Source organism: Corylus avellana, chromosome 2 (genome assembly GCF_965113065.1).
Source record: "Corylus avellana chromosome 2, dhCorAvel1.hap1.2, whole genome shotgun sequence".
Classification (NCBI taxonomy): Eukaryota; Viridiplantae; Streptophyta; class Magnoliopsida; order Fagales; family Betulaceae; genus Corylus; species Corylus avellana.
This window is the reverse complement of record NC_142491.1, coordinates 13,520,592-13,539,355: the sequence shown is the minus strand read 5'-3', so window position 1 is coordinate 13,539,355 and position 18,764 is coordinate 13,520,592. Positions and strand designations below refer to the sequence as shown.

The window sequence follows — 18,764 nt, the reverse complement described above, 5'->3', positions numbered from 1 at the left end:
TCAACAAACTAAAAGTAACAAGCCCTCTACCAATAAATCTGCACCAGGATGACTCATGTCATGATATGGCAATATGCTATTATGTAATTAAAAGCAATCCAAGACAGTAGCAAATCACAAAGCACGTTTTCATGGCATGCTGGGAAAGGCAAGATTTATAGGATTTCATAATTATAAACGGGTATACAATGTACTAGTTTACCAATGTGTCAAGTTCAAGGACTGATGGTTTGAGGTAGTAACATCTTACATGAGATAAAGAAAACCTGGAAAACCATTAGGCATTTTTCTTTTCCCTTCTAAATGAAGATTCCCCACATACTATTTTAATCAGATAGGAGTTGTTTGTACTCTGCCAGTAGCTTTGGGACATCATCCATACGCAACTGAAAATCATCAAAGATGTGATCAGTGGGAAGAGTAGCAAATAGAAGAAAAGAGTATGAAGTGACATTGCATTAAAAGCATGAGTAAATAAATGCAAAGTATGAAGGATGATATAGATGATAGTTATGTCTCAATCACTGATGGGGTAAATTATTCGATGCAACTTAACCATAGGCAGATGGGATCACCCAAAATGAATAGCTACTGAGATCCAAATAAGTAGATTCAAGTTCAAGTGGTTTGGTGTAATTCAAATGAAGCACGCAAACCATGTATCAAAAATTAAGAGATGTTTTTTCTGATTTGTGAAACATGACTCAGGAAGCAAGGTCACCATATATAAATGCAGATTTCCAGTCACAAATGAGTAGCGTCTACAATGGGTTTCCAGTCACAAATGAGTAGAATCTACAAAGGGTCATTTAGAGAAAAATGCTTGGAGAACAAATATCAAATTGTTATATGTAAGAATAGAATGACTTACATATGTATGTATAAATGAACCGAACTCACCTACACCCTACAAAAGTTTGTACAGGTGTCCAAAGGCACCCAAATTCTTTTCTTGTTGCAGAGTAAGAGTAGATGGGAGCATGTATATTACAATGTCCCCAAAGATCTCCATTTGGTAGTTTGTACACATCACAATGAGAATCCGTTCAAGGGAAATGAGTTGACTACTTGATCCCTCCCTGCCCCACCCACTCGTTTCTCTCTCTTTTGATGAATAAGCAAATTTGTATATATCAACCAAGCAGAATTCGAAAAAGAATTACACTTCAGCAAAAGCTAAAGACAACCCCTAAACAAGAAACAGTCCAGAAAACTGAACCAACTGCAGAAAAAAAAAACTTCACAACACCAACTAAAAACGCATACACCAAAAAAGCAACCAACTGCAACAAAACTATTGCAGAACTCTCTCTCTCTCTCTCTCTCTCTCTCTCTATATATATATATATATATATATATATATGCACATTATTTTCTAATTTGGCAACACCTGTCTATAATCTCTCCCCTTCCATGGCTCTAAACTTGCTTAGCCAAGTGCAAACTGTTTGCAATCACCTAGCTCTCTGTGTTCCTACCAAATACTGAATTCGAAATGTGTCTAAAAAGTCCTCCACAAGTCTATATGAATGTAAAGGGCCCGGGCATTTCAGTGCCAGGAAGATTATTCAATTCAACAAACCAAACCCACAACAGGGGTTTCCTTAATTATCCTGAGTAAAGAATAAAATGAAGCACTAAAAAGCCAAACAACCATAATTATACCAAATACTGATTCGTATAATTTATAGGCTGTGACCCAGGTTTACCGGAAGACCAAATGAAAACTAATAAATCTGAGATCTTAATGTTAGAATCGTATCTTGTCTGTCTATGGGCACTTGATGTAATTAGGGAATGTCTCAATAGGCATTCAATGCTTTTTTATTCATCCAACAGAAGCGTTACTGAAAGAAGATTCTAATGCCTACATGCATTAATGGCCTTGCGTGGTACATACCTGAGAAGGATTTCTTATATGGTAAAACCGATAAGCATCCTTTCCAAGAAAACCAGACTCAACAGAATGCAGATCAGATCCAGCATTAGCCCTGTCATTGTTAGAATCATAATGAGAAACTTAAAAACAACTAATTGATCAACTTTGGAAGTACAAAGATCAACTAAACAAAGGTATGAAGCACTCAAATTGCATTTGAAAACTACAAGCATACATCTGGAAAGATTGTACAGAAGTCAAGAAGAGTAATTCAAATGCATTTGAAAACTACAAGCATACATCTGGCGAGGGTCATTGACTTGAAATCCTTAAAAGTCACTTGAGAGCAAGACAAAACGGTGCAAACATGAACCAAGTTCCAAATCCTTGTCCAAATACAACGGAGTATGGATGTCTAGAAGAGAATGCTCTCATATCTATATTTCCTTAGAATAATGTTAAAAATCACAATTTTATCTCACAACTATCTCACACTACTGATGTGGCAATTCAAACTAACCTTTCAATTTTTTTTTTTAACAAGGATGGATCCAAGAGTTAGTTGGGACTACCATGTTAGGATTATGGGGAGAGTACTTTAAGATAAAAATGTAATTTTTAACATTACTCTAGCTCGTCAAACTTCAGAGGACCTTAAGGATCGCAAGAAGGTGACTTGATGATATTATGTTAGGAATTCTGAAATAGTCTTGTCATCCTGAGAAAAACATGGGAAGATGAAGAGATGTGCTACCCTGTTAGCTTAAATGCACGACCCAATCACCAAGGTTTTAGTTTCAAAATACAGATTATCCTGGTTTTATTAATGATATGATAGACTGAGCACCCAGACACTTAATTAGTTTCAATGGGGATGCTATGAAATGGCTTGGCTCCCATTCAAACTACTGAAACCAACTAAAATTCAATTAAAATATCACAAGCCAGCCCCACTTTGTTCAAATACATAATAGATTGAAATCAACTGGACAATGATCAAATTCCATTAAACACAGTCCCAGATTCTCGGCTTTTACTCCATTATTTCCACAGCTTCACCACCTTCTTCTAGTCATAATCCCTCAGATAAGCTGAGAAAATGCAAAAATTCAACTAGAAACATATCTAGCACTTAGATTTTCTATGAGCAATGTTCTAAAGGTCTGTCAGACAGGTTGCTTGCAAGTGAGTTCCACCATGAGAGGTTGGGTCAAGTCACCCTATGATTAGTTGGTTAAAGACTTGGAAATTAGATAATAGTATAATTCCGATATTAGTAGTGCTACCAAACATAAAAATACAGCATAAGAAAAAAGTGAAAAAGAAAAGCCACAACACAGATGCAATGTTTCAAAAAATAAACTTTCTGCATGCATAGCTAAAAGATCATCTAGGACTGAGAGGTAAAACCAGAAGTTAAGCTGGGTCCACTTTTAGGAACAACTGCTGCAAGCTGCCATGGTTTTAATGAACATAAACAAGTGATGGTGCAAGAATTCATTCTTACAATTGATTATGGGCAACCAAACGTTGGTAGTCACGAAGCAATGGCCCTAGCTCCTTAAGTGGTATAGAACTTGGTATAGCCTTCTTCCAGTGATCACGAATTGTCTCAATTGCCTTTTTTCCACAGAAAAGTCAGTTAAAAATGCCTAAGAGATGAGTAATAAAGTAAACCAAATTCGCCTCAATGTGTTAAACCTGTAAATTACTGGAAACTCTTTGTCCAGTCAAACTTGATGCTAGTTCAAGGAATTCTTTGTCCTCCAACTCATCTACAATTGGAAGCCCAGAACTAGAGAACGAAACTGAAATTTCCAATCTTCTTTGTAATTCTGAGACGGCAGATTGTACCCTTTGGCTTCCCTGTCCAAGATATGGAGGATCAATCGGAGGATTGTCTGAAAGTTAATTAGGTAGACTATAAAAATGGTCATAACATAATTACGGGTGAGCTCTCGGCATCTAACATAGGAAACAGGTCAATCACAGACATTGGTATCTGATGCATGCCTCTGCTTTGCTGGACATACATGGTTTAAATGTTCGCTATGATCTTGGCAAAAAGATTTAGTCTGATTGAAACAAATACCAGGTAAGGAGAAGCTTTAAGCTCCCTAGTCAACAAGCTCAATGTAACAAGCTAGGTGTCCTTAAAACCAACAGCAGTTATACCTGGAGTGCAGATTGGGCATTATTATTTGCTATTCTGACATCCTTATTTTCAGGAAGATCGTTTGGTGGAGATTCAGTGAACCGCTTTGCAATAGGGTCCTCTACAAAACAAGAGAATTGGCAACAGTTTAGGAAATGTTCAAACTTATGTCTCAGTTCTGCCTCCACAGAATCTGCAGAAGTAGAAGTCAATACATTGTGCTTGGATATAAATCATAAAAGTCAGGTGGAATTATCTTTCACCATACAGAAACATGTTGCTAAAACCTTTCTCTTAATTCAACAAATCAGCTTATAAAGTTTCCTTCTTTTAGATATCCAGCAACAAGGTCGAGATGATTTGCAGCCTGATCATCATTAATGGACAACCTAATTTCACCCTAAAATATGATATAAGAACATAAATCTGGGGAATAATCAACGTTCATACAAAAATCACACACTTGAGCAACATCTTCCACAGCTAGTTCATCGAAATCCCTTCTTTTAAGTTACAAGCATCTGGTGGATCTCAAACGCACAACTTTTCACCCTTCCAACATTCTTATAGAGGGATTGGGAACCATTTGAGCAAGAGATTATTCACCAAAATCCCTTCTAGTTAAGTTTTTACCATGGAAATATACACCTAACCACATCATAAAGCTTGATCTATTAAAAATAGAAGGGAAAATGACAAATACATGCAACAATCATGTGGTAGTTACAGAAAAGGGCAGAAGATTACACTGCCTGCCCATCATTACTGAAATCCCTAAATTCCTTTTTTTTTTTTTATAAGTAGTTGAAATATCATTATTGAAAAACCCTAAATCCTATTCATAATCTTAAAGAAAAACTAAAAAGTTAGAAATAAATCAAGATTCATAAAAATCAAACACTTATATAACATATTTTGAAATTAATTCAACAAAATCCCTTCTCGTCAATCATTATAACGGAAAATGCACATAACCACCTCATTAAGTTTGACCTATAGAGGAAATGATATTGAATGCAACATTCTGTAAATGCTTCAAAGAAAAAATATGTTGGAGACAAACTGATGCTTCATCGAGGAGATCTTGTCAATAGAGGTCATATAAGATTCAAATTAAGGGTTCAGAATATATCCCAGTGAAACTCTGAAAAGCAAAGGGGTTACCAAACAATAACCACAAGACTGAATAATAAACTACTTTGAAGCGAAATCAGTACCTTCTGAAACCAACCACCATAAATCACCAAAGGTCGATTTGCCATCAAAACCACCAAATAACAGATAACGTGAACCTATTGTTGTCATAGAGTGGTACGCCCGAGCAGGAGGAGGTTCATTGCCAGTAGGTAACCGCTTCCACTGTGCAGACACTAATTGCCAAAAAGAAGATATAAATTCTAAGAGATCAACCAAATATAAAAGCTGTAATTTGTACTGCATGGATCAGCCCCTGCTATCCATATTGCACTGATGGAATGCTGAAACTGGGCTCCACAGATGTTCTTTATATTATTTCTTTAAGAAAAACAAAAGCAAAAATCAATACTTGAAATTCACAAGCATAACATGGATCTAATACTATTCTTAACATATTCATGTTTTTGAGTTCCGATGCTAACAATAGCACTGTAAAAAATACGTTTCTTCCTCAAAGACGACTGTAAGTTTCACATTTGGCTACAATATGTTTGAACAGCCCTTGTACCTGTGGACTTGCAGAGCTATAGAGACTCTAACCAGACAAAAGAGATGCTAGCTTTGATGCCCTTTATGCTATATTCCTTAATGACTTCCTCTTGCAACACCCACCATTAATTTAGGGGAAAAAAAATAATCAGTCTCTGTTGTTTTACTAAGTTGCAAATAGCTCCCTAGAGTTTAAAAAGTGACTAAAATCTCCCTGGGGTAAACAAAAAGCACAAATAAGCCCCTGGACGTGTTTTCCATTAGCAAATTGAACGATTGGTGTTCGAAGGAGGTTATGGGAGCATTTGGAGTGGGCATGTGGAAACATATTAGAAGGGGGTGGGACAGTTTTTCCAACTTAGTTCTCTTTGGGTGGGGGTTGGGTCTAAAGTAACTTTTTGGCATGAGATTTGGTGTGGGGATAGACCATTAAAGCAAGTTTTTCCAACTTCGTGCGCTATTGCTAGGCACAAAGACACATGGGTGGCGGATAATTTTCAATGTCAAGATGGAGTTATTCAGAGGAATATCCTTTTTATGCGACCAATCCAGGATTGGGATATTGAGTTGGTACTATCTTTCTTCGAGCAGTTGTATTCTTCGAGTTACGTCATAGAGCGGGGGATTGGTTAGGATGGAGCCCGTCTAAGATGGGTAAGTTTGAGGTGAAGTCGTTCTATAAAGTGTTAATTGGCCAAGATAGTTTTGCGTTTCCATGCAAGAGTATTTGGCGAGCACAAGGGTGGCGTTTTTTGTGTGGACAGCAGCCTTAGGGAAAATATTGACGCATAATAATTTGCAAAATAGGAATGTTGCGGTGGTTGAGTGGTGTTGTATGTGTGAGAAGAGTGAGGAGTCCGTTGATCACCTTTTGCTTCATTGTGAAGTCGCAAGCGAACTCTAGAGTTAGATCCTTATGCTAAGATGGGTAATAGATTTGTTGACAAGTTGGGGTGGTTTGATTGGGTGCGGTCTAGCTAAGGAAATATGGAGGCTGGTTGCAGAAGTTTATGCTTAACACGTTAGATATATGGATAGCGGCTCATCATAGCTTGGATGTTCCTACTTTTGTAGATTTTATAAATTTATTTTCTTCTTCTTCCTATTAGAGGTTCTCCTTGTATACTCTTTGTGTACTAGGGTGGCGCCCATCCACGCTTTATTAATGATATGAAATTACTTATAAAAAAGAAAAAAAAAATTGAACGGAGTCCGTTAATGTGTGACATGTCCTTTTAGAAAAGAAATATAAAAATATTAAATATTAAAAAAAAAATTCAAGGGATCATTCAGCCAGCCAGAGGATCTCCATGGAGGAGACCCAGCCGTAGTGACCCACGGCCGTGGGTCTCCACACCCACCGGTGGGTCAGTGGAGATTTTGGTCCTCCGTATTTAACTTCCTTTTGTGAAGTCAAGTTTAGTATCATCCTGATGATGAGATTTCCAATTTCTATCCTTTCTTTTAGTGATTTAACATCTGTGAACTCGGGCATTCTTTTACAGTAGAGTTGGTTCTTACAAATTGAAAAGGCATTACCTCTCACTACATGGAACTACAATGATCAAGTTTATAACATGTCTTGGGCTCCTCTATTTCAGTGGAATCATAGAATAACTGGTCTTGCAAAAGGAAGCTAAATAAGTTGTTCAATTACAAAGGAAAGCTAAATACGGAAGACCAAAATCTCCAGAGACCCATTGATGGGTCTGTGGAGACCCATGGCCATGGGTCACCATGTATGTTGACCCACCCCTGGCTCTGGATACCCACAGCTATGGATCTCCATGTCTCCTCCATGGAGACCCTCTCGCCAGCCTACCCACCCGTTAAATTTTTTTCTTTTTGTTTTTTGTTTTTATTTTTTAAATTTATCTTTTTCTATTTCTTTTATATTTGTTTTTATATTTTTTACCTTTTATTCTAAAGGACACAGGTCGCAATATTATTGTTGTTGACATGACACATTAACAAATTATGTCCAATTTGCTGACAGAAAATGCATCCAGGGACCTATTTGTGTTTTTTGCTTACCCTATGAGTTTTCAGCCCCTTCTTAAACTCCAAGGAACTATTTGCAACTCAGTAAAACACAAGAATTTATTTTGCATTTTTCTCTTAATTTATTGAAGTAAGACATTCAAAGAGAAATTTTATTGACCATCAGTCACCAAAAATAAAGGATAAATTCTCAATTTCGAGAAGAATAGCTGAAACAAAGTTGAGTTGGCAATGGCTTGAAAGTTAATCTTTTTTCTGTATTTCTTGAGTTCAACCTCTCTCCCATAGCACCTTCCCCATTTTTTTTCTTTGGTCAAAGAATTTATCTCATTTCTTAGCTAAAGTGAGGATATATTTTGTAATCTGATGAAAGATGGAACAGCCCACCCTTTCTCTGGCCTCCTCTTCCTCTCACATCCTGGGTTCACCTTCAACATAACTCCAATCCACATCTCTCTCTCTCTCTCTCTCTCTCTCTCTCTCTCTCCCTCTCTATAAATGTCCCTACCTTTTTTTTTATAAGTAATTGGCTCCAAGGGGAGGTGGAAAGGGAGATTCTACATGTCCCTACCAACACAATAAACATCATTCTTTTTTGCATTCTTCTGTCTTAAGGTTTAACCACCACATTATTCATCTAATGTGTCGACTTTGAGGTTGTTCTATAAATGAGGAATCTAAGGAGATCAAAAGACAAGAACGAGATAGAAAACTGCTCCATCAAATCTTCCCCAAATGTCGAAACCATCATTTAATTCTTGCAAATGTTTTTTATGTTTTTGTGTCAAGGCAATAGAGACAAATATGAGCCAAGCCCCTATGTGGAGTTGTCTCACATGTACACGTTATATTTTCATGCGAACGTCAACAAATGACTATCAATTAAGAGCTTAATATATAGAATAGTCAGAGTGTATGTAGCATAAACAATATAAAAGGTTCACTATCATCATAATGACCCATCTGCTATAAATCCATCAAGCAAAGTTGAAAAGCACTCACCCCTATCTAAAACAACGCAGTCAGTGTAATAAATGTCATAACGACTCAACCAACCACCGGTTCCATGCCCTCCAAACAATAACAACTGCAAAGACAAACAGCTTTAGCAGTTAGCTTCAGCATTGACATAATAATAATAAGACCGACAATAGTAATAACCAAAACACATTAAGAGAAATGAACAAGGAGAATAGAGGAAGATGTCCTTACATGGTGTCCGCTAGAGGTAACAGTATGACCACAGCGGGGAGAAGGAGCTTGACCTGGAAGTTTCAATTGGGTCCATCCAGGTGTTTCATTCTCTTCCTTCCACAACAAAGACAAGACAAATGCAACTTAGTCAATCAAAGAACTTCTAATAGAAACATTCTCATTTGTTTTCTGGATGAAAAAGACAACCAACACTCTTGAGCTGATTGAGAAATATAAAAAAAATAGCAACAAGAAAAACAGTCAAGCAAAAGAGAATTGCCCCAAACATGCACATGCGCACTTCAAACAAAGCAAATGCAGGGAAAGGTTCTTTAATATATTTCAGACTGCAAAAAAAGAAAGATATGAGAACAAAAAGGAGAGATATATTCAGGTGTCATCTTGTTCTCTTTTTTTTTCAAAAGAAAAAAAATAAAATAAAATAGAACAAGACAACACCTGAGTATACCTTTTCACCTTTCTAACTCCTCCAGAGACAGAAATACACACATCTCATTATCCAATAAACATGGACTTCTAAACAAAGTAAATTTAGAGAACAGCTCCCTAAAACTACTTATTAGGAGACAGAAAAAAAATTCTAAACAATGCATCCATTCATCTAAAGTGGAGAATTATTAAGTTAACGCATCCTTTTGCACCGAGATTGCAAGCACTGCCTTCTACATGATTTCTTCCAAATTAAGGCCGCATTTGGCTATATCGTGTAAGGGCTATTGCATCCTAAATAGCATTAGAAGGCACAAGTCCATCATGTAGATTCGGATCTACATCTACCATTAAATGGAAGTCTAACAACAGAGCTCTATATGACATTGCTTTGAGGAACTCATGATCTGTTGCCATATCATTATGTCATGATAGCTGCAATCCTTGATGATCATTGCATTTAAAATAATGGATTTGTACCTTAGTTGCAGCACTTTTCATGATAGGTCATCCCCTCCCACTCCGGAGGTGAATTTATATGCAAGCTTCTGAGACTCAGAATTTCTTTTTACAAAATTCTTGAGTTACTCGTGATAAATCTTAAATCAACTTGAGACAAATTCAAGTAACCAAAAAATACTTATCTATGATGGAAAATAGAATCAAAATAAAGAATAGGGTAAAAAATTCCCGGTATATCAAACGCTAACTCCACTGCTAAACATTTCATAATTAGGAATAGATACATCATCTAATTAAATAAGTTACTTCCTTCTATTACATATATATTTCTAACAGGACGTATATCTATAGGTCATTCACCATAGATCCTGATTTCTAGAACCTTCTCATGGCAAGTCATTCAATTTAAGTTCAAACTTCAAAGGGACATCTAAACACAACCGGATTGTTTTGAGATTCTTTATACTGCTTCTATTATAAATGGGTAGAAAGAGATTCTGGAAATTAGGGCAACACAAACTTTTAGCATGTGTCTGCACAAGCAATGAACATGTCCACATGTTTTTTAAAAGAAAAACTATATGATATTATACACTTGAACCTGGAACTTGCTGAATAATTTATTAAGAACAATGACATATGCAACCATAGCGAAACAATTAATCTAAAGAAAAAAGATATTTGCCAAGTACAATGCAAACAAGAGCGATATGACACATTGATGCAGTGGAGAGCACAAGAAGACAAGGATACACTTACATTTCCCATCAAAGACTAAGTTCCTTAAGAGGGAAACAAAGAAAATACCACTTTAGGGTGCTTATACGCAAAACCCTAGAGTTCTTCAATCAGCTAGAAAAGCCAAAGGCAATATTATTGATCATAAAAGTCAACCCATCACAATAATTTCGTAATCTTCTATTACATAAAGACAAAACCTAGGATCAACTAATTATGACCGTCGATTTAGACTAATTCTAATCGTCAATAATAAAACTAAACAAAAAGAGATTCAGATACCCCTAAATAACCTAAAATAAACTAGGCTGATACAGTACTGAGTGAGTGCACCGCCACAGTACCACATGATCAGTTTTTTTTTCTCAGGTCTTGTGCTGCATCACACATGCCACAACACCACTCGCATCCATTCACATGATGAAAAGTTAAGAAAGGAAAGGAAAAGGAGAAGAGAAAATGGGAAGGAACTATCAACCTTCTGCAATAAGACCCTTCAAGGCCCAAAAATCACCCATAATCGGCCCACCACCTCCTGTTGAAGGCAAGAAAAAGCAATCATGTCAGCAAAAACCATCTTAAATGAACACAAGTAAATAAATCACCTTTTTTTCTGATAAGTAAGCAAGTGAATAAATCACAATTATCAGCTATAAGAATATAGAGCTGACAGTAGTATTTATCAAAAAACAAATTATATATATATATATATATATATAGAGAGAGAGAGAGAGAGAGAGAGAGAGAGAAAGAGAGAGAGAGAGAGAGCTGACAGTGACACCCAAAATCAAAATTTAACTAATTTGACCATTCTTTACAATATTCATGAATTCACCATATATCGACACCCTTAATAACACATTTATGAAAAGTATCCGTCATGGCAAAGTTGATAAATGGAACTAATTAGAAATAAAATATGGTAAGTTTTGAACACAAATCTTGCACAAAATGAAAACAACTGCTTCATTTTGGTTTTATCATAAATTTACTGTTTCATAATGATGTAGTTATAAAACCTAATCCATATGTGATGTCAAAGTATCGTATGTCACCTCTGCCACCATAGACGAGCAATCTTTTCTCCACCATAGTAGCTGTATGGCCACATCTAGGCGGCGGCAATGATCCAGACACTGACAGCTCCATCCACTCAAGTGATACTGTTTCACAAAGCAAAGCACTTTACAATCTAATCTCACACCAATAAGATAAAGCATTTTCTCAGTAACTATAACAGTTAAAAAAAAAAAAAAAAAAAACTGAAAAGCCAGAGAGTACAGAAGTTACTTGTGTCCATGACATACACATCTGATAACCACCTTTTACCATCCCAGCCACCATACCTGCACTCAAATATATCTTGCTTCATATATGATAGTGGACAAATCCTACATTCACTTTTTCGATTTTTGATAAGTCAAATACCTACAACCTACACTAGCTATTTGATGAAGCATGACACAGAGAACTTTTGATACTCACATAACAATTTTCTGGTTTCCAATGGCTGAGGCTGCAGCAAAATCCCGTGGGGAAGGTAAGTCACCAAAACTGGTGAGCTCAGACCATTGCCATATATCTGGAACAAACATAAGTTCCATAAAACCCCAACAAGTCAAGAGGGGTCAAACAAGCACTAATCCTACTATATCAATTTTACTGCGCATCCGTCATCACTATGCTTACTTGAAGCATTCATATAAGATGCTCACCTGTATCTAGGACCCAAAAGTCACCCAACCTGAAAATCCAACACCAACATCAATAGCATGTCTATGTGATTTTAGAGCTAAAAACACCCAACTTGTGGGTAGCAAAACACATAAGTATTGCATATGTGCACAAACCTTTTGCTACCAGATCGGCCCCCAAAGATGAACATGTGACAATCAATTGCAACAGCAACGTGGAATGCCCGTGAGCTGGGACCTACCTGGTCCTCAGACCCACTTCCGGTGCACTCTGGCTGAAACCAAAGTTTGTTCTCTGAATAAAACAAAAACCACCAATTGAGAATCTGGAACAATGTTCAAACACCCCCCCCACCATCCACATTGGGCAAAACAATTTTTTTTTTTTTATATATAAGTAATTCAATCTCATTGAAAATGGCAAAGAGACGCAACCCAAATATACATGAACTAACAAAAGAGACCCCCTAAAAGGAGAAAAAGAAGAACATAAGTCCAAAACTTAAATAAAACTAGAAAAGTGAGGACTATTGTCTGCCGCCATCCAAGCATTTAGCTTTGAACATAACGGTCTTTAGCTATACCACCGAAATCTCGTAATCTTCAAATCTCCTTGTGTTCCACTCTCTCTAAATGCACCAACTTAAACACAAGGCATCATCCTCCAAGATTCTTCAATGTTACAACTTCCCAATTGACCTCTCCAACTAACCAACAACTCTATCACTCTTCTAGGCATTACCCACTCTACACCCAAAAGAAAGAAGGTCAAAACCCATAATTCTCTTGTCACTCCATAATGAAGAAGAAGATGATCTATGGTCTCCCCATTCCTCTTGCACATACAACACCAATCCACTACAAAAGTGTTCCTCTTCCTAAGGTTATCCAAGCTTAAGATCTTCCCTAATGCCTCCATCACACAAAGAATGCTACTCTCGAAGGAGCCTTAACTCTCCTTATGTACTTCCAAGGAAATGAGGAGACAGCAGGATTGGACAGCACATGATAAAAGGATCTTACTTTAAACGTCCGTCTTTTGGAAGGGATCAAGCAGATCTTATCCTCACCACATTGTCTTAACCTGATAGAATACAAAAGATCAAAGAATGAAGTGACCAAGCTCCCCTCCCCAATCATGCACTTATCTAGTAAATTATATATCTCATTGAAGATTTCTATTAGACAACTGCACGTGATCTGCCAACCACGCCTCCTTACAACTTGTAATACTAAACAATTCCAAAAAAGTTGCTTTCAAGGGTTGGTCCCCACACCACACATCATGCCAAAACCTGATCTTAGACCCATCTCCCACCTCATTTCTAACAAACCTAGAAAAAACTTCTCACCCACTCCTACTCCAAAGGGCCCCTCCTTGGAACACCAAAATCCCTTCATGCTATAATATTGGGTTTCCACCACCAATCTTCACAAAGACTTTAGTTTCATAGCGTAACACTATAACCATTTCCTCAGAAGAGCGCAATAAAACTGAATCTGATTTCTAACCCCCAAACCACCAGAACACATCAGAGAACAAATCTTTGACCAACTGACTAAATGGAACTTAAAATTCTCACCAACTCCATCCAATTACCCTATGAAGTTTCTCAATCTAGTTAGCCACACGTTTGCAAATGGGGAATAAGGACAAAAAATAAGTAGGCAAATTGGAGAGAGTGATTTTAATCAAAATCAATCTACCACCATTAGACAAATAAAGCCTCTTCCAACTAGGCTACCGATGTTCTATTTTTTCAGTGATACCATCTCATATAGATTTAGCCTTATAGAAGCTTCCATAGGAATACCCAAAGACTTCATCGGCAAAGAGACCACCTTACAACCAAGGACACCAACCAAACCTCCTACATCATCCACATCACCAACGGGAACTAACTATGATTTAGATAAGTTAATCTTCAACCCCGAAACCGCTTCAAAACATAAAAATATACAACGCAGATGACGAAGATGTTCGTAATTTGCCTCACAAAAGATCAAGGTAGCATCCACAAACATAAGAGGAGACACTAGAAGCTCAACATTATTCTTCAACCCCACCAAAAAACCTTATAAGAGCCCCCTACCCACTGTAGCAGGCATCATTCTATTCAAAGCATCCATGAAAACCGCAATCAATAAAGGAAACAGAGGATTCCCTCTCTCAATCCCCGAGAACTACTAAAGAAACCAGATGGAGATCCATTAATAAGAATGAAGAAACGCACCGTATAAAGACAATGAGTTATCCAAGCTCTCCATTTCACCCCAAAGCCACATCTCATGAACAAATACAAATACAGTAGGAACTCCAAGTTAACATGCTCATAGGCCTTCTCTAACTCCAATTTACATAGCCACCAGATTTCTCTCATCTAATTCGACTATCAAGACATTCATTAGCTATCAGAATTGAATCTAAAATTTGTCTCACCCTAATAAATGCAATCTGAGATTTGGAAATAATATTCTCCAACATCGTTTCAGCCTATAAGTTAGGACTTTAGAAATGATTTTATAAACCCCACCCACAAGACTAATAGGACGAAAGTGCTTAATCTCCACAGCACCAGTTTTCTTGGGCATAAGGGAAATAAAATTTCATTGAGGCTCTTTTCAAAGTTCTCTCAAAAATAAAAATCCTAGTAAACCTCTATGATATCTTCTTTCATGATCTCCCAACAAGTTTGAGAAAACACCATGGAGAAACCATCAGGATTAGGGGCCTTATCTCCATTCAGAGCTCTTACCACCTCAAAAACCTCACTTTCCTCAAAAGCTCTTACCAACCAAAAAACCTCATCAATGCCAATGGAATTGAAAGAAAGACCATCCAATTTTGGCTGCAAACTGAATTTTTCTATATAAAACTGATTATAAAATTGCACTATATGCTCCCTTTTTCCTGTAGAATTTGAGGACATGGACTCCTTAACAACTAAAGAATCTAAAATGTTGGTTCTTCAGTTCGAATTTTCCATTCGGTGGAAAAACTTAGTGCTCTTGTTCCCTCTCTCAACCAAAGTGCCCTTGATTCCTACATCTAGCCCAGTTCTTCTAGAAAAATTAACTTCTCCAAGTCCCTAGAAATTAATTCCTTTCTCTATCTTTCATCATCAAAAAGCGATCTTCTCTCTGCAATAATATCAAGGTCACAGATTCCATCCAATAGATCGTTTTTCTACTTCCCAACATTACTGGAAACCTCTTCATCCCATTTTTTTAGATCCGTTTTCAAGGCTCTCAGCTTGCACGCTAGAATAAAGCTAGGGGAGCCCTGAAAATGCCAACCACAGTGCTTAAAAGACTTTATATATAGTATTGTTTGCATTAAGAATGCTTCCGTATCAGTTCATTTGGAGCTTTCTAGTGGCTCCCATCAGTGGAATGTAAGCTTTATTAGAGCGGCTCATAATTGGGAGGTGGATGTCTTTGTTTCGTTTTTCAATTTTTGTACACTTTTAGGATGAGACAAGGAGGTGAAGACAAGCTTTGTTGGGCCCCTTTCAAAAGAGGTTTGTTTGATGCTAGATCTTTCTACGGTGTCCTTATTTGTAATGATGGCACTCCCTTTCCTTAGAAGAGTATTTTGGCAGATTAAGGTTCATTTGAGAGCGGCTTTCTTTGCTTGGTCGGTTTTCCTAGGGGAGATCCTTACCACAAATATCCTTAGGAAGCGACATGTCATTGTGGTCCATTGGTGTTATATGTGTAAGAGAAACGGGAAGTCAGTGGTTCATCTTCTTCTCCATTTTTAGGTTGCTTGTGCATTATATAATGCTATATTCATTCATATTGGGTTGTCTTGGGTCATTCCTAGACAGGTAGTAGATTTGTTTGCTTGTTGGAAGGGGTTATTTGGCAACCCTTAAAGTGCAATTGTGTGGAAGATGATGTCTTTATGCCTTTTGTGGTGTCTTTGAAGTGAAAGAAATATAGAAGCTTCGAGGACCACAAGAGGATGGTGGTGGATCTGAAGATTTTGTTCTTCAATACTCTTTACCTTTTGACAGTTGCATTTGTCTTTCTTAATTTGCTTAGTTTTCATGATTTTCTTTTTTTATTTATCCTTCTACTTAGGTGTTTCTCTTGTATACTTCATGTGTACCTGAGTTCCGCTTATCGCATTTTAATGATATTTTGATTACTTATCAAAAACAATATCACAAAAACACAAGCAAGAAAGAAAAAGTACACTGGGATTTTCCGGGCACCATTCTTTGTTACATACATAAGGCAGCAAGTGGTCCATGTGAAATAAAGTACATCTACAACAGCCTAAACTACATCTTGAGGTTCCTAACCACATGATAAAGTTTATTATTCATACTTGTAACAAGAACAAGCTTACAGTACAAAACAAATGTCCAGGATTTTCATTTTTTTCATTTGGTTTCAAAAAAAAAAAAAAAAAATCCGAGAATGATGTGCTTACTTCCTTATATGAATGAAAACAAATGACTAAACAACTGAAATTGAGTTCTCTTCAGAAGTTCCATAACACTACAATAACGTACATGAACTACAATTGAAATACACTCATATGATGCCATCTTAAGTGGAATTGTTCATGATCAACAAAATCTAACGGGAATTTGAAAGTCAATTTTGTACGTTCAATTAGTTAACAAGAGAATATAAAAAATTAGCCAAGCCATATTATGAATTATATAACTTAAACCATTTTGTTCTTTCACCTTTCTTTGATAAGCGAAATTTTTCCCTTCTTGTTTTGTCAGTTTCCTCAGCACAGCCAAAGATTGCTTAAGCAAATAATTTCCATTTCTGTGAGATGTAATGAAATACTGCACTTATTTGCTAAAACAAATTAACTTCGCAAAAAGACATGAGCAACATTTTTCTTTCTTTTCTTGACCAATTTCTCGAGCAATTATACTCACAAGTACTATATACAAGTCGCTCACAAATGATATCAAATTTATGGTAAGTGCTTGCGTATAAAAGTGTAAAATACAATTCTATAAGGATGCATTGGGCTCTGAGGATTTAAGAAGCAATTGCTACTATAAATTCCTTACAAGAATTTTAACAAGACATGATGAATTGAGCTTTGAGAATTTTACTCCAACAAAGCACTTGTTTTATGACCTTGAAATAACGTCACACTCAGTATTTCAAATCCAGATAGTATAGTAAGGCTTAAACCCGAAAATGAATTTCATCTTTAGTAAACATTTGTACATTTCATACCACATTGAACCAAACGGCCAGTAAAAAAAAAATGTTAAAAAACAGTAATATTAGAAATACCCAAAGTCCCAGAGAGCTAAATTCAAAGAATTTAAACCAGATTAGAAGGAAACAGACTAAGAACGAAGTTAATATCAGGAATAAGAACAAAATTCAATCCGAGAAAAATCATACAGGAAGCCAAGCCCACAGACATCGAGAAAGAAAGAGTACCAATATCATAGACCACGAGATCGCTGAGAAACTTCTTGTCCACAAGACCACCGAACACGACCACCTTCGATTTGCCGATGCTGACCGCTGAGTGACCACTGAGAATCCCAAGAACAACAACCAATAAAGAAAGAAGCTTGAAAAACATGTAAACGCAGACAAACAGACAGACAGAGAATACCTGCGGGGTTGGGGAAGAGTGCCACCGAAATCAGAGGAAGAGGCTCGAACCCAGTAATGCATTTTGTGTGTTTCGCTGGCTTTGATGTCTCACTGGTCGTTCAAGGTCGAAGAACCAGGAAGCTCTACGAGTTTGATAGGATACCCAGTTGAGCTTTTTGTTTTGTCAATTGTTTCGTTGCACGAATTATGTGAATGAAACGATGATCTCTCTGTAAAACACAATTCTGCAGACCCAGATAAACCTGGACCAGGATCCTTGTAATTGGGCATCCCTCTGCTTACCCTGTAAAAGCCCTGTTGGAGCAGGGACCCATTCGAGAGAGTCCACTTGTGGAGCTTTTCTGCGTAATCACGAGAATTCTCTCATTTCTCCTCTATAATTTTATCGAGAAGTGCTAGAGTGACAAAAGTGAAGTCTCCAAAATTCTTTCCAAAGTAATGCGGTAATAATTTTAAAATGAAAATTGGGAAAAATGCAATACGTTTGCACTTTGATAGCTAATGTTTCAAAAATGACACTTGACCCCCTTCTAAACTTTTAAATTGTTACAATTCGACTATTTTAACTTTTTTTTTCTCAAAATACTATCATCCCAAGTTAAAAAAATAAATTAAAAAATTAAAGAGTGTTCGGTCTGAGGTGGCTTTGGCCCAACTGGGGTGGCCAGCCACCCCTTATTTATTTTAAAAAAAAAAAAAAAAACTTGGGATGGGGACATTTTGGGGAAAAAAAAAAAAGTCAAATGGTCGAATTGCAACAATTTGAAAGTTTAGGGAGGTCAAGTGTCTCTTTTTAAACATTAGAAGTCAAAGTGGAAATGGGTGGATAGTTCGGGGATAAAATGTATTTTCTCCATGAAAATTCTTAAATTTTAAAATGAAAATTCTTTCC

At 36.8% G+C, this 18,764-nt stretch overlaps 1 protein-coding gene across 1 annotated transcript; it reads right to left on the bottom strand.

Annotated features, from left to right (window-relative positions):
- Positions 1-116: 116 nt before the first annotated feature.
- Positions 117-18,242, bottom strand: LOC132181365 (Galactose oxidase/kelch repeat superfamily protein). The gene is made up of 16 exons (XM_059594559.2): positions 17,871-18,242; positions 17,690-17,787; positions 12,416-12,554; positions 12,281-12,309; positions 12,051-12,147; positions 11,856-11,911; positions 11,621-11,728; positions 11,044-11,100; positions 8,934-9,025; positions 8,724-8,808; positions 5,252-5,404; positions 4,055-4,155; positions 3,581-3,745; positions 3,387-3,499; positions 1,901-1,991; positions 117-386 (listed from the first exon to the last, which is right to left on the bottom strand). Exons 1-16 carry the CDS (start codon positions 17,930-17,932, stop codon positions 327-329), a joined length of 1,506 nt encoding a protein of 501 aa, XP_059450542.1. The 5' UTR covers positions 17,933-18,242; the 3' UTR covers positions 117-326.
- Between the last annotated feature and the right edge of the window lie 522 nt (positions 18,243-18,764).